Below are 13,458 nucleotides of genomic sequence, written 5' to 3' on the forward strand. Positions count from 1 at the left end.
TTTTAAACAGTTTATAACCAAACACTTCTCGGGGCATTTTCAACCAGAATCACCAATTCTGTCACATGAGGTGCTGACAGCAGTCACAATTTAACCTGTCGGGAAAACTGAACAATGAATTGGATCTGTGTCAAATTCTGGGTTAGTTATGACAGAATTCTGTGGTTTTTGTTTGAGTAGAAAGACAAATTTCATGTCTGATATGTGAAGACTGACTTTTTTTTTTAAAGAGGAAGGGCACTTGAGGATTCCTCAGTTCTGCAGTACATACACCAATAGGGCATTAACATTATGACCACCTCATTCATTTTAAATAGGGCGGCCAAAACATTAGAACCACCTCTACTTATAATGCACAAGTTCACCATCCACTTTAACCTCGATAATAAACAGTAGAATTTCACCTTTCTGACAGTTTCCACCTACAAACTGAGAGATTTTAACCTGGTAAATGTGGAATTCATGGCAGAGCCACTGTTCTGGGTTAATTAAATTGCGCAGGTGGTCATAATTACCATAATTACCAATCTTGATGGCAACACTATGGAGCAATAGTGTCATCCAAAACTCTGAAGTCACATTCAGAATATTGTTAAAAGGAATTGTGAACATGAATACATCAAAATATATATTCTAAAACTGGCATTTTTCAGGAGCCCCAGCCAATATGAACAAGCCCTAATAAACAACGTTGTTCTGATTTGCTGTGCTTTGACCTTAGTAATGGTGGTAATTTGCATATTTAATCATCTTCCTTAGTGGAGAGATTGTTTGCCACTCTGGTCACAAAGATTTGTGTCCATTTGTCTACAATAGACAAAAGCGAAAGAAACTTAACTCTGTATTAAGTAACATATAGAAAATAGGGCAGAACTACACACATGTTTAACCATTTTAATGTCATTCAATAAGAAAACACAGGAAACCACAGTAGTGCAAACAGGAAGTAGGATTGAATATTTTGGAGACTTCCTATTCACATCACATTTTGGTCCCAAGTTGCCATCATCTCTAACTTTACCTCATCAACATGATCATAACGATCATAAAGAACAGCATTTTTATCCAACATCTTCAGAATCCACATTGAAATTCAAATAACATATTTGTATGACTGATAGTGTTTATGGTACATGGGACACATTTCTCATGTGCTTCTGTAAACCAAATTTCCCTGACAGGACAATAAAGGTTCAAAATCCACTGAATAATTAGCATATTGATTATTATAATATTAATTCACTTTTTCACATAATGAACAATTATCATTCATTAACACTCCACCATCAAGCACTGCCCTCGTCATAATCATGACCATACAAAACGGAATTTTCATTACTTTAATTAGAATGAACGGTGCAGCAGTCGTCATCACTGCTATTGTCTTCATCATCATCATCATTTTCATCACACCCACACACACACACACACACACATCACTGGACACAGTGTATAGAAGCAGGCAGCAGTTCGTTAATTCACATATGGCTCAATTAATAACATCAAAGCCGGATCTAACAGAAGAGGACTATCTCCAAAGGTTCACTGCACCAGCCTTTTCAGTCATTAAGCTTCATTTTCCAAAATTCTTACGATTCACATCTCCAAAGATGTTTCTGGTCTTTGAGTTGGCCCTGAAAAAAGTCCTAAAAGTGTATATTGTTAGCAGTTTATGTTTCCAAAACCGGCGACTCCATATACAGTTCAGTTTAGCATCAGTATCAGTTACATTTAAAACTCTCATGGGGAGAAAAAAAAAAAAAGAGGACGTCCACACCTTGGAAAATCCATTACGTTGTAACATCCATAATCATAATTCTGGAGGTTAGAGTACGACTTTAAGTACTGATCACGCTGCAGAGATTTCCATCGGGCCATAAAATGCCTCACAAAGCAGCATCCATCTTATAACTTGTCACTGTCAACGTTTGTCACGGAAGAACCCGTCACGACGTAACATTCCAAAATGGCCTAGTAAAGACTCTCAGACTATGCATTTCATTATTTCCATCAAGTGAAGAATCCACCACATTTACAGCCTTGTGGACTTTCCCATCACACTGTGAATTCCCCCACGCTACAGAATCCATTGTGCTGTAGAATTGGTCACACTGTCCAGTCTTTCCGGCTGTAAAAGTTCACAGACGATGAAGCTTGAAGCTTTCACGTCCACGTCTCATTCAAAAAGCCACATCATCTGCATATAATGACACTCAACATAAAGATAGATAACAGACGTTTTGTCAGTGATTTTGTTACCCCAGTTCTTCAATCGGTGATTTCAATTTTGTGTCTTATTTGTCTTTCTGGGGAAAGAAAAAAGGTTTGACTGAAAGCTAATTGTTGATTGGCTAAAAAGAAATTCTTTGAATTTGGTGTCAAAACGTTACTTTCTGTCAAGCAGCTGAGGCCAAGATGCTTCATCCAGCAACTTTCTGGGTTTTGTGCTTCATGAAACCACAGAGATATTAGATTTTTTTATTTGGTCAAGGTTTTTTTCTCCAAGGTGCAGTCAGTCAGAAAGGTTGTCATATCATTTATTGTTCCCCGACTCTACTCATTTTTCCACACACACACAAAAAAAAGGTTCTCTGCACACACTGGTCCATTTGTTGGGTCCTTCAGTACATTAGTTTTTCTAAAGTTTCTTATGGAACTACCGTTACTTTATTACTTGCTTTATGTAGCCACTAAATAAGGGGAAACCTTACTTTTTGCAAATGAGATTTTGGGAAAAGTATATTAAAAGTGAATTTTCATTATATTTTTTAACAAGCCTTTGATCTTTCTGCCTAATGTTAGCTAAGCACATACATATTTCTAGATGGCAAAGGAGACACAGACACTGTACACATGGCAGAGTGGTAACTGAATCATTTGTTAGATTTATGGAGAGATTTGTAAGACTAACCATGGCAGATTCAGTCTCCATTACAGTCTCCTTACTATGTACATCCCTTGTCCTATTCATTCATTTTCACTTTAAAATCTCTCTTGAATACTTTCCAGGTTTGTTTGATCAGACAGAGCGAGAATGTGACTGCCTTTGAGTGGAAAACAATTTGTCTACATTGAGTTTATGATGTGCTTTTATATTTAAAAGGCTCCAACAAAATCTGCCAGACCTACTAATATTTTCCAAACTGTTGGAGTTTTTGATCATGAAAAAAGCAACAACACAAAGCTGCTCTTTAATATCAAGCCGAAACAGTTAGAATGTTGTAGAGCGTTAATGAGTCTCAATGAGTCCTCTGAGCGCTGTGATCAGAGGACACTGAGTCCATGTAGTGTTAATTATAGCTCTGTTCAATGATCGACGTGCAACAGACTGCTGGGAAATCTTTTACTGTCTGCTGGTTTAATGTAGCAATTGCAGCAAGTTGCAACTTAAACTGTTGTGGGCGTCTAGATAGTGAGCAATTTGGACTGGAGCTGAAAGGAGCAAGAAAAACAAATGTGGCCTTATTCAGACAATGACACATCAACACGTTATGTCATGTTAGAGACTGCATGTTCTCTGAGGAGAAAACACTTTAAGCTGGAAGATTTTCCCAGATTTGCTTTGGCTGCTTTCAGGTCAAGAAGATTTTATGGTTTTGCAAAAGTCAGGGTTTGATTTTTAGACCAGTGAAGACTGTTACATCAGATATGAGAGTCTGTCAGGCAGACAGAGCAGGAAAGCTTCAGATTGCCCTGCTTCACACTATTTTGGCTGCTGCTGGGAATCAAAACTTTGGCTTTTAATGTCTGCATCACATCGTTGTTCACCATTATTATCACAAATTTTCCGAAGTCCTTAATCTCCACGACTTCTACAATCATGAGTTAAAAGAAGAGCCGAGCTGTTCCGATCATTGAAGGTTCTCAGTCATCCTAACGTTGTTATAGAGATGTTAGTTTAAACCACCGTAAAGGCTTTGAGAAAATAATGAACAGAGCCAATAAAGTTCACATTAACCTAAGTACCTGCGTAGGGGAGTAATGTTGTTGTGCTATATTATGTGCAGGGCACTGCTAACTCCTGTAATCCCATACAAGTATGCAGAGACTTTTACTTTGGCGGGCAGGGTCACTTCCGGTGCCACACATTTTGTGTGTATGTCAGTTCCATTTGTGTTCATAACTTTGTTAATCTGTTGTGGAGATTTCACTCATATGAGAATGTAAAGATCCAGAGCGTAAAATGTATTTTGTTAAAGGTTTTGTTCAACAGTTGTAGAGTTAAGTTTTACACGTGGTAGGCTGCTGTTTTTGTTACGTTTTGTGCGTAAACCTGGTAATTAGAGAATAAGTTGTCGAGACTGGTTCAAAGTAGAATCTGTAATGTAATTGTGTATTTTTGAGACCACATGCTAGTGTGTGACATAGTGCTGCATGTAAGCAAGAGAAACCCTATGAATGTCTCCTGTCTACAAAATAACAGGTATGTGGGTTTAGACGTGAATATGCTTTTCTTAAGGAGAATGTTTTCCTTTGTTTAATTTGGGGAATTATGGTCGTTTATTTTTTGTGCTGCATTAACCCCTTATTATGTGGAGGGGTTGCGAGCATGTACGTGAGAGAAAACCCTATGAATGTGTAATTTGTACACAATTACAGATGAACTAAGCTTAGCTGATGGGTAACTGATGGGCAGCTTTAGTCATCTAAACGTGTCTTCAGTGTGAAACCATCTTAGGCCAAGAAATACTAAATGTGTTCGAAATTGAAGTTCTTTGGAAACAAAACCAGTGGAGAAACAAGCTGAATAACCAGTCAGGTGTCAGTGTCTATTTCTTCAGTCAGATTTTCTATTCAATTTGACTGCATCTGTAAGTTTGCAGTAACTTCACACTAGCTAGCAGACGGAGCGTTAGCCGAGAGCGGGACTCGGAGGTTTGCGCAACCACTGGTAAAACTGCCGTCGATAGAGACGGTGCCAGCGCACGTTTCCCTCTACGATCTCCAGCGCCCGTGGCAAAGCCGGCCCAGCCCCCACACCACTGGACTGGATGAAGTCCTTTAACTGATGAAAGAAAGGGAAAAGAGAGAAAGACAGGGAACAGTGGTGCGTGGTTGAGTAAGGAGGAAGGGGAGATGACAGAAAAGGAATCCGAATATTAGAATTTTAAAGCCCCCAGCATTAGAACAGAAAAGAAAAGCAGAAAGTTCATTGCTACTCCCTAATATGAAAGAGTTTCACAGAGCAAACAACGTACTGATGATTTATCTACTCATAACTTCTTCAGTAGTGCATGTCTTTAGTTAATGTTCTCCTGAATGTGGCACTAGATTATGGAACCATTGAAATGGGATGAAAAGGTCACCAGTTGTTGAGGTGCAAACAATACTACAATGTCTAAAACTGTTAATGTTCTGCTATTCTGCTGCAGGTATTTGTTCCCTCACACAAGAGCATCCGTTACTGTAGGTGCAACACTGACTCCTGGCTACAGGTCAGGGGTTGGAGTTTGGGTTCATTGCAGGTCAGTCAATTCTTCTACATCATAGCAAGAAACCCACTAGAAGTTGATTTGTTCACCAGGATGTTGTCAAGTAGAAACAAGACAGACTCTTCCCCAAACAGGCTTTTATGCAAATAGCTTGTGGACACACGCTGATTAGTTATCAGCGTGTGTCCACACACACATGCTAACTAGTCACATAGTTATTCAGGCTTGAAGTGTAGGACGCAGCAAACGCTTAGACAGACAGCAGTCCAACATCTTTTTGTTTCAGTAAATGAATCATTTCATTTTTAATGGTTTAAAGGCAGAGAAACATTCCTGGAAAAAAATAATACGCGAGTTATTAAAGCTAAAGTGTCTTTTAGGAGGCAGCTAATTAAAGAGAAACCGTTTTAAAAGGTTCATAATTACGTGGAAAATTTCAGCATGAAAGTCGAGGTATCAAAGCGAGATTTTGTTAAGGACGGCAATTAAATACAAGGTTTCCAGCATGAGGTGAGATATTAAAGAGAAACTTTCTCTGCTGAAAAAGAAAGTTTGTAGAAGGTACAGAATTACAGTAGTTAGATTTTTTTTCTTTCTTTTTATGAGTTAAGGACTGAAAGGGAAACTTCCGAGTTTGACAGATTCACTGGAGCGCAGGAGAAAATCCATCCCTTCAACTCTCTTTAATACAGTTGATATTGTTAACTCTGCTCTGCTCTGCCCTCCATACTCTTCCTGCCACTTTCTCTTTTATGCTGCTATTTCAGTTTTCTTTACACTTTATACATTTGAACGTTCCTCCTTCCTCTTCCCATCTCATCTGCCCTCTGTGACTCACCCCTGGACACTTTTTCAGATTTGTTTATCGGGTGATAGTGGACTTTACTTTTCTAATAACCCTTCAGCTAAAGCAAATAAACACGATGCGGTTTTAGTACGTGGGGGTTTTAATTCATGATGATTTCAAAGACACCAAAGCCCACGCGGAGGCTGGTTTTTCTTTTCTTTTTGTTACCATACCAACAGAAATATTACATATCTCAAACCAAATAGATTTTCATAGAAACAAAGACCAAGTTCTATTTCAGAAGCAGCCTCAATTGTGTAGAAAATGTGAGGTGGTGATCATGAGAAACTGAAATGAAAATAAGCGTTTTTCTGCCACTTTGCTTTTGCACAGCGTCACGTACTTGCATTTTATTTATCTTAACCCTGTAACTTTATAGCTTTGGCCAAATTCACTGTAGACCTTAAAAATGTGCGTGTATGAGTATGTGCACTTACCTCATTGAGTTCTTTCTCAGTGTTGAGGAACTCGGTGACTCCACTGATGAGTCTTGAATTCATGAACAAAGCTTCACCATAACTGAACAGAGACAGTATAGGAGAGACAGTCAGTTTCTAATGTTACAAGTACTTTGTTTGTTCAGTGCAGCACGTGCAAATGCTCCACATGTACCAGCTGACTCTCACCGTGCATTAAGAACATCCCACTTTTCTCTGAAATATTTCCAGGCCAGGCTTCGACCCTGCGGGTTTCTGCCAACGTGGATGACAACGTCGATGACATCCTGCTCTGGGACCAGGTCTGAGGTCAGGGACAGGTTTAGTAACCTGGGGGAGACAGAGACACACAAATTGCAGACAAATATTAAGTAACAGGTCCTCTTGAGTAATAGAGACCTACTAATGTTATTATTTCAATTCATTTCCATGTATTTATTTTTTGTAATTTAATTTTTAAATGTATTTTTAATTTGATGTAGATTATTTAATTATTTTTGTAGCTACTCATTTTAATATTTGTCCGCACTAGATTTTTGGTGACATTTTTAGTCATTGTTGTGGCTAAAATTGCCGTTTTTGTGACAGAAAAAAATACACACTGTGATGACAATGACAATAAAAGCCACCTGACTTGAAATAGCAAAAATGTGTTTAAAGCTAAAACATTAGCTTTTCTAACTTGACATGTTTTAACATACAAACTACATTTTTAATCAACAATATGAAATGAATCTGGAACCTTTCAGCACAGCTTTCGGTATCTTCTGTACAAAGCTGGCATGGGAAACTTTTATGCTCTGAGTCATATTTACTTTTATCTAACTAGCAAAATAAAAGTGTGGTCATGTTCAGTTATAGGGTATAATTACGTTAACAATTATAATGATTTAATTATTGTTACATATGTATATATATATTTTTATAGGGTATTTTTGTGTGTAATTAAATAAGAACTGCACACAAAAACAACAGGTTAAACACCTTTTCATATTTTATATGCATGCTAAAATATTATGCTGTAGGTTTAACATTAAAATGACAATATATGTGTATAACTTCAAAATGTTAATGATAATGATGTTAGCGCTGCATCCTGCTCATATGCTGATAAAATTATTACGATTACAGATTTTTTTTACGCTAATGCTTGTTAGCATCCTAAAGTCTGTGTTTGAAAAATTTTAAGTCAGCCTGTAAAAAAAACTTACAAATATTACTGCAAATAATTAGCATTAGATTGATAATAAAATGGGGGAACATGTGTAAGCTGTAGCTGTGAGCTGCTAAACCTACAATCTGTTTATGTAATTTAAGCAGAAAAGTTCAAGTTGTCTGATGGAAATTGACATTTTGCATTTCTTTGTTTTGTTGTTTAAGCCCCATTGAAGGGTGTTTCTGTCAAACGGAGAATAACTCCTCTCAAACACACACAGCTCATACTCTAATCTAATTACTCTCAGCTTGTCAGGGATGAGGAGAATTTGGGGATTTACAGAAACCTGGTGATCACACAAAGAGTTTAGCTGTAAAGTCCTGATGATACGTGTAAACACATTAATCCAAGTTTCTGAAGTGTTTTTTTTAAGATGTGAGAAGAGAGTTTAAGAAAAAGCTGAGGTTCACTCATCCAACAGTGTTCAGAGTTTACCTTCATCTTTACTTCCTGTTTCCATTTCTCTCAATTTTAAGTCCATCCACTCTGTGTGTTAGTGTGTGTGTGTGTTGCTTGTAGCTGCTGCTGTCTTTTCATTAAACCCCAAAATCAATTTTCTCTCTCTTTTCCCACAATCCCTCTGTGCTGAAACTATTTCCTGTGTGACCAATCTGTGTGTTTCTGTGGTGTGGTTGTTGATTTGTTTGTGTGTGTGTGTGTGTGTGTTAGCTTGTGATAGCTGCTATCTGAACATGCAGTACTACCTCTCTGATTGCAGAACAGTTTACTGTGGCTGGAAAATCAATGGCTCACACACATGCACACAACTACACACACACAAAAACAGAGATTTGTCTCAATGTACAGCTGTAATTGTGTGTGATATACCTCCTCTGCTATTCTCTGTGAGAGATAGCAGCAGTTAGCTTCTGTTGTTAAGACACACACTTATGCACGTACACAGAGGGCTAGATTTATGTACGTGCAAGCCCTCGACCAAATTTTCTCTGCACCTTTCATTTAGTCTGCCATCTATTTTGTCTTTCAGTGCACCACAGAAATCAACGTGCACACTGGAAACTTGCTGCAGTAAAAAAAAAAAAAAAAAAGTCAGCATTTAGTCCACATTTTTCGTGGGGTTTTATTATTGTCATGATAATGCAGCTGAGGCCAGGTAACAACTTTAAGAGTCTTGGGCAAAAATACCTGCTTTTGAAGCTGCTCAAATCCACACTGATATGTTAACAGTGGAAGCATTAGACAATGCGCAATGTAAAAGAGAAAGTTTACAGCAACAAAGCCACAGAGAACCATCACCCAGCTCTAAAGCAGCCACAAGCTCTATGGAGTGTTTCTAATGTCTGTCAACTCATGGTTTTGGTTTTATGTCTCCACTACATTGCAGTTTGGGTTCAGTCTCACAGCTCTCATTAATCTTATGTCCAGCTGCAGCAGGAAGTTGCCTTCACAGAAAATGCAGCACAAAAACAGTGTACACTGTCCGCTCAGCGGCAAACAGCAGTTAGATGGTGAAAAAAGTGGAGCATGCAGCAGCTGAAGAGCCAGATGTTTTTCTCAGAAGTTGGTGGAGAACAAAACAGAGCTCAGAGAGTGTGAATACTGAACTTTGAGTTGGCAGAAACAACCCAAGTTGGAAGTTAGTGATTGTGAGTGTTAACACAACGAAGCTGTAGATGAGCCTCCGTGTGTGGCGTTCCTGACACACAGTCCTCCATAGACTCATCTTGTTAGCGATCACTTCTTTAAGACATGTTAAAGCAAAAAAAAAAAAAAAAAAAAAAAATATATATATATATATATATATATATATATATATATATATATATATATATATATATATATATATATATATATATATATATATATAAACAAAAAACAAACAAAAAATATATATATATTAATGGCTAAACTTACATCATAGAATAGAAAATGTGAAATTCTCTTGACATTTTCTTAACAACAGACCTTATGTTTAGGCATCTAATCAAATCCTATTGAAAAAAGCATTGATATTAAAACTAGGGACTTGGACGTCCTCTGATTTCCGGATTTTAGGACATTTTTTTCAGGCACTGGATGATCATATTGGCACTTATCTATGCCCACTTGTTTATAAAAGGATTTTCTTAAACTGTATAGGATCCTTAAATGGACCAGGAAACTTTGGAGAAGCCAAGCAAAGTGCATTTGGAAGCTGCATAATTATATTCAGAGTGGGTTCAGTGGGACTAGCAGCCCTTCAAAAGTACAGAGAGATTTCTATCTCAGCGTTTCGATCAATATTATTGATTAATGTAGCTTTAAAAGCATAAAAAAGTATTTAAAAAAAAGCTTCCTTCCACATCAGTTGACAAGCTTTTCATTATGTTGCCACAGTCCAGAATCCTTGACCCTCGCAAACAGGAACTGCAGTATCATCTGTACCTGTTGAGGAGGAAGGTGTTGTCTGAGCAGGTCAGAGCCTCCAGCAGGATCTTCTTCTCTGAAACAGCGTTAGATGAATGAAACTTCATCCAGATGAACTCCCACACGTCCTCATCCATCAGACTGACCCCGGTGCAGTAAACTATGTCTCTGATGTTTGGAGGAATCCTACAAACACACATCAAATCATTGGACAGATTAAAGGTCAGTCTGCTTGAATACATTTCTAATACAGCAAAACTTGTGTTTGTGTCACATTTCAGGCATGTTAATAACTATTTGATTTGACTTGTGTGCAGTGAAAGCAGCAGAGGCGAGATGAAGTGTGAGTGAGAGTGTGAGCCAGGAACGGTAATAAAACTAAAACTCCTGATAAGACACGTCTGTGGGATTAACGAGGACTCTCTCTGGATGCTGAGTGAGAAATTCTAACTCCATTAAGAGAGAGCTCCATTAAAAACCTCCCTTCACTTCTCCTCTGGTCTTAAATTACAGAGATGGAGAAACACTTAAAGAGCCTTTCCAGCCGAGACTCCAAAAAGTCTCTATAAGCCTAGATGGCATGTGAATTATTACAGCAGCGCTAACTACTGATAATGTAACTTCAGTTTCCCCTGATATTCACCAAGAGTGATGTCACTCATCTCTGCAAACTCCCATTATAAACTTAACCTGCTTTGATTTATTAACAACCCATTCTAGTTATAGGTTTGTATTCTGTATGAACCCAGCTTCTACGATAGAATTGTACTTCTATTCAATTCAACTTTATTTGTATAGCGCCAATTCACAACAAAGTCATCTCAAGGCACTTTACAGAATAAAGTCAAGACTATAAAGATGTATAGAGAGAACCCAACAATCCCCCTTGAGCAAGCCCTCGGCAGCAGTGGAGAGGAAAAACTCCCCTCTGTACTGAAGTGAAATGCAGCAGACTGTTATTTATGTGTGTTTCATGTATACTGTGTTGGCTAAGTCTGTTCTGCTCCACTGTTGCACTTTGCTTTATCGATACACCGACTTTTCCATCTTAGCGAAGAGATTCTAATTTGTTCTAATCTACTCAGGTTGGGCTAATACACCAGTAGAAAATATGCATAAATCCCTGTGACATCTTTGACCTGGAGTGAAAAAACAGAAACAGCAACAATTCATTCCTCCCTTTCATTATCAAGCCTCAATGGGGTGTAACCATCTGGAGCAGATACTCTCAGAGCTGGAGTTACGACAGGTAACCACCGCGTTTGTTGTTACACCAGCTGCTCTCTGGCCTGAATCGTCAGGGAAGCAAAAAGATTTTCTTCCCAATATAATGTGTGTTCTCTAACAGAATTGTTAGTAATCGAAAGGTTTTCGTCACGACACAGTGAAATCAGCTGGTTACAAAATGATGTATTTTGTGTGTGTGTGTATTCTGAGTGTTGAGTGCAGAGTGACTGATGCAGGGACAATTACATCATTCACCGACCTGGGAAATCATTTGAGAGATGCTCCACTTAAGAGCACACACACACACACACACACGCAGACTAACTTCCACATTACTGCTGACTGTAGCGTTAAAGTCCTCCTCAGTCGACATCTGCCAAACACTGGGCTCTCGAGTGTGTGTATTTAACACAACATCCTGTCCAACCCACTAGCAGAATATGTATCAAGTAAAACATTAAGTACAAATGCAACTGTCCACAACCACTATTACTATTTTATAAGATGTACTTCTACAGCTGCTGCAGCTAAAAATCTCGAGTTCCTCTGCAGAATATATTATGGACCGAGTCTCAGGAAACCTCCAGGTGTCTCTGATCCCATTAACTAACACAGTCTGTGTGCATGTGCATTTTAACTGTCAGTCGAGGATGTTTTCTGTCCTAAATCTCCACCTTTCTCCTGAAATCTCTCCTCCTCACTCTGATTCTTGCTCTGCATCAAACTCCCACTCTGACAGTAAACATGTCTCCCCACCATCTGCTCTGTGGGTGTATCCATATGTCTGTCTGACTGACTGCAGTCTAAATGTCACTGTGAATTCAAAAAAAGAAAATGACTTTCAGGCAGATAAAACTTTGAAAGTACCCAACAGAGCAACATGAGCTTGGTCCGATATTTCAAACTAAAGATGGCTGCTCTGTTATTAAGAGAGCTGCACGTACTGTTAGTTCCAACATAACATGGTCGATTTGGGAGATAAGATGTGTGAAGCACCCGGATTTACTGAATCCACTTCTGTTCTGTCGTCATTCTGCCACCATCACATCAACCGCTGTAAGCTCTACATGCTCACAGTGAGAGTGGGCGACTGTCTTTGATCAGGAAAAGTACAGTTGTATACATGTGGTGCTGAGTTCTCAGGTGGAAAGTAGTGATATAACACAGCAGCAAATTGACATCAAAATGTCAATATACTGTTTTGGTTTTATATGATGAACTTAAAGAAAAAGGGGTAATGTTGGCATCCAACTAAAGCAGTAATTACTAACTCCCCCCTTGGCAGACATCACAGCTTGCAAACACTTCCTTTCTTTGAAGATTCTTTCTATTTTTGATTAATGAATGTTCAGCCACTCTTCCTGCAGATCGGTTTAAACAGGCCATATTAGCCATAATTTGGGGGTTTTTGTTTTCACTGCAGGCTCTAGTGAAATTATTTTGGACGACACTTCCCAAAACTGCTGATTGTATCTTATGTTGGGCTGTAATGAAGAGCCTCATCTTCACCTCTGTGCAAAACAGTTTGCTTTAGCTCCTGTCTCTTTAAACATATAGACCTAGACGCTGCATTGACTGCTGGAACATACGTCAACATCGCCGCCATATTGGACCAGGCAAGACTGAAACAAACAAATGAAAACAGAAGTTCATTCATTTTTTTGTGAACTAATTACATAAATAATTAGTATTGGCCTTATTATATAACAGCTTTCTACACTTTCCATAAACAGTCATGCTACATTAAAGAGGGACATGTTCACAGATAACAAAAGGAGAAGTTATTTTCCACCATGTACTTCACTTGCAATCCTATGTTGACACACGCCCACCTCAAGTTACCAGCAGTCAAACTATCGGTGTTGGGCTACTTGTTGACATTGTTGTGCTGTCTTAAGTGTTTCAGGAGGTTTGAGGTTGTGTTTCCTGCAG

At 38.4% G+C, this 13,458-nt stretch overlaps 1 protein-coding gene across 1 annotated transcript in view; it reads right to left on the reverse strand.

The window, feature by feature from the left end:
• Positions 1 to 880: 880 nt before the first annotated feature.
• Positions 881 to 13,458, reverse strand: part of LOC137106818 (thyrotropin-releasing hormone-degrading ectoenzyme-like) — a 142,692-nt gene continuing 130,114 nt past the window's right edge. The window contains exons 17-20 of the mRNA XM_067490769.1: positions 10,318 to 10,485; positions 6,906 to 7,046; positions 6,717 to 6,798; positions 881 to 5,005 (exon numbers count right to left, since the gene is read on the reverse strand). Coding sequence (XP_067346870.1) covers positions 4,853 to 5,005; positions 6,717 to 6,798; positions 6,906 to 7,046; positions 10,318 to 10,485 — 544 coding nt within the window. The 3' untranslated portion in view covers positions 881 to 4,852. The remainder of the gene's footprint in view (positions 5,006 to 6,716; positions 6,799 to 6,905; positions 7,047 to 10,317; positions 10,486 to 13,458) is intronic.

This window comes from Channa argus, chromosome 21 (assembly GCF_033026475.1).
Source record: "Channa argus isolate prfri chromosome 21, Channa argus male v1.0, whole genome shotgun sequence".
NCBI classification, from domain to species: domain Eukaryota; kingdom Metazoa; phylum Chordata; class Actinopteri; order Anabantiformes; family Channidae; genus Channa; species Channa argus.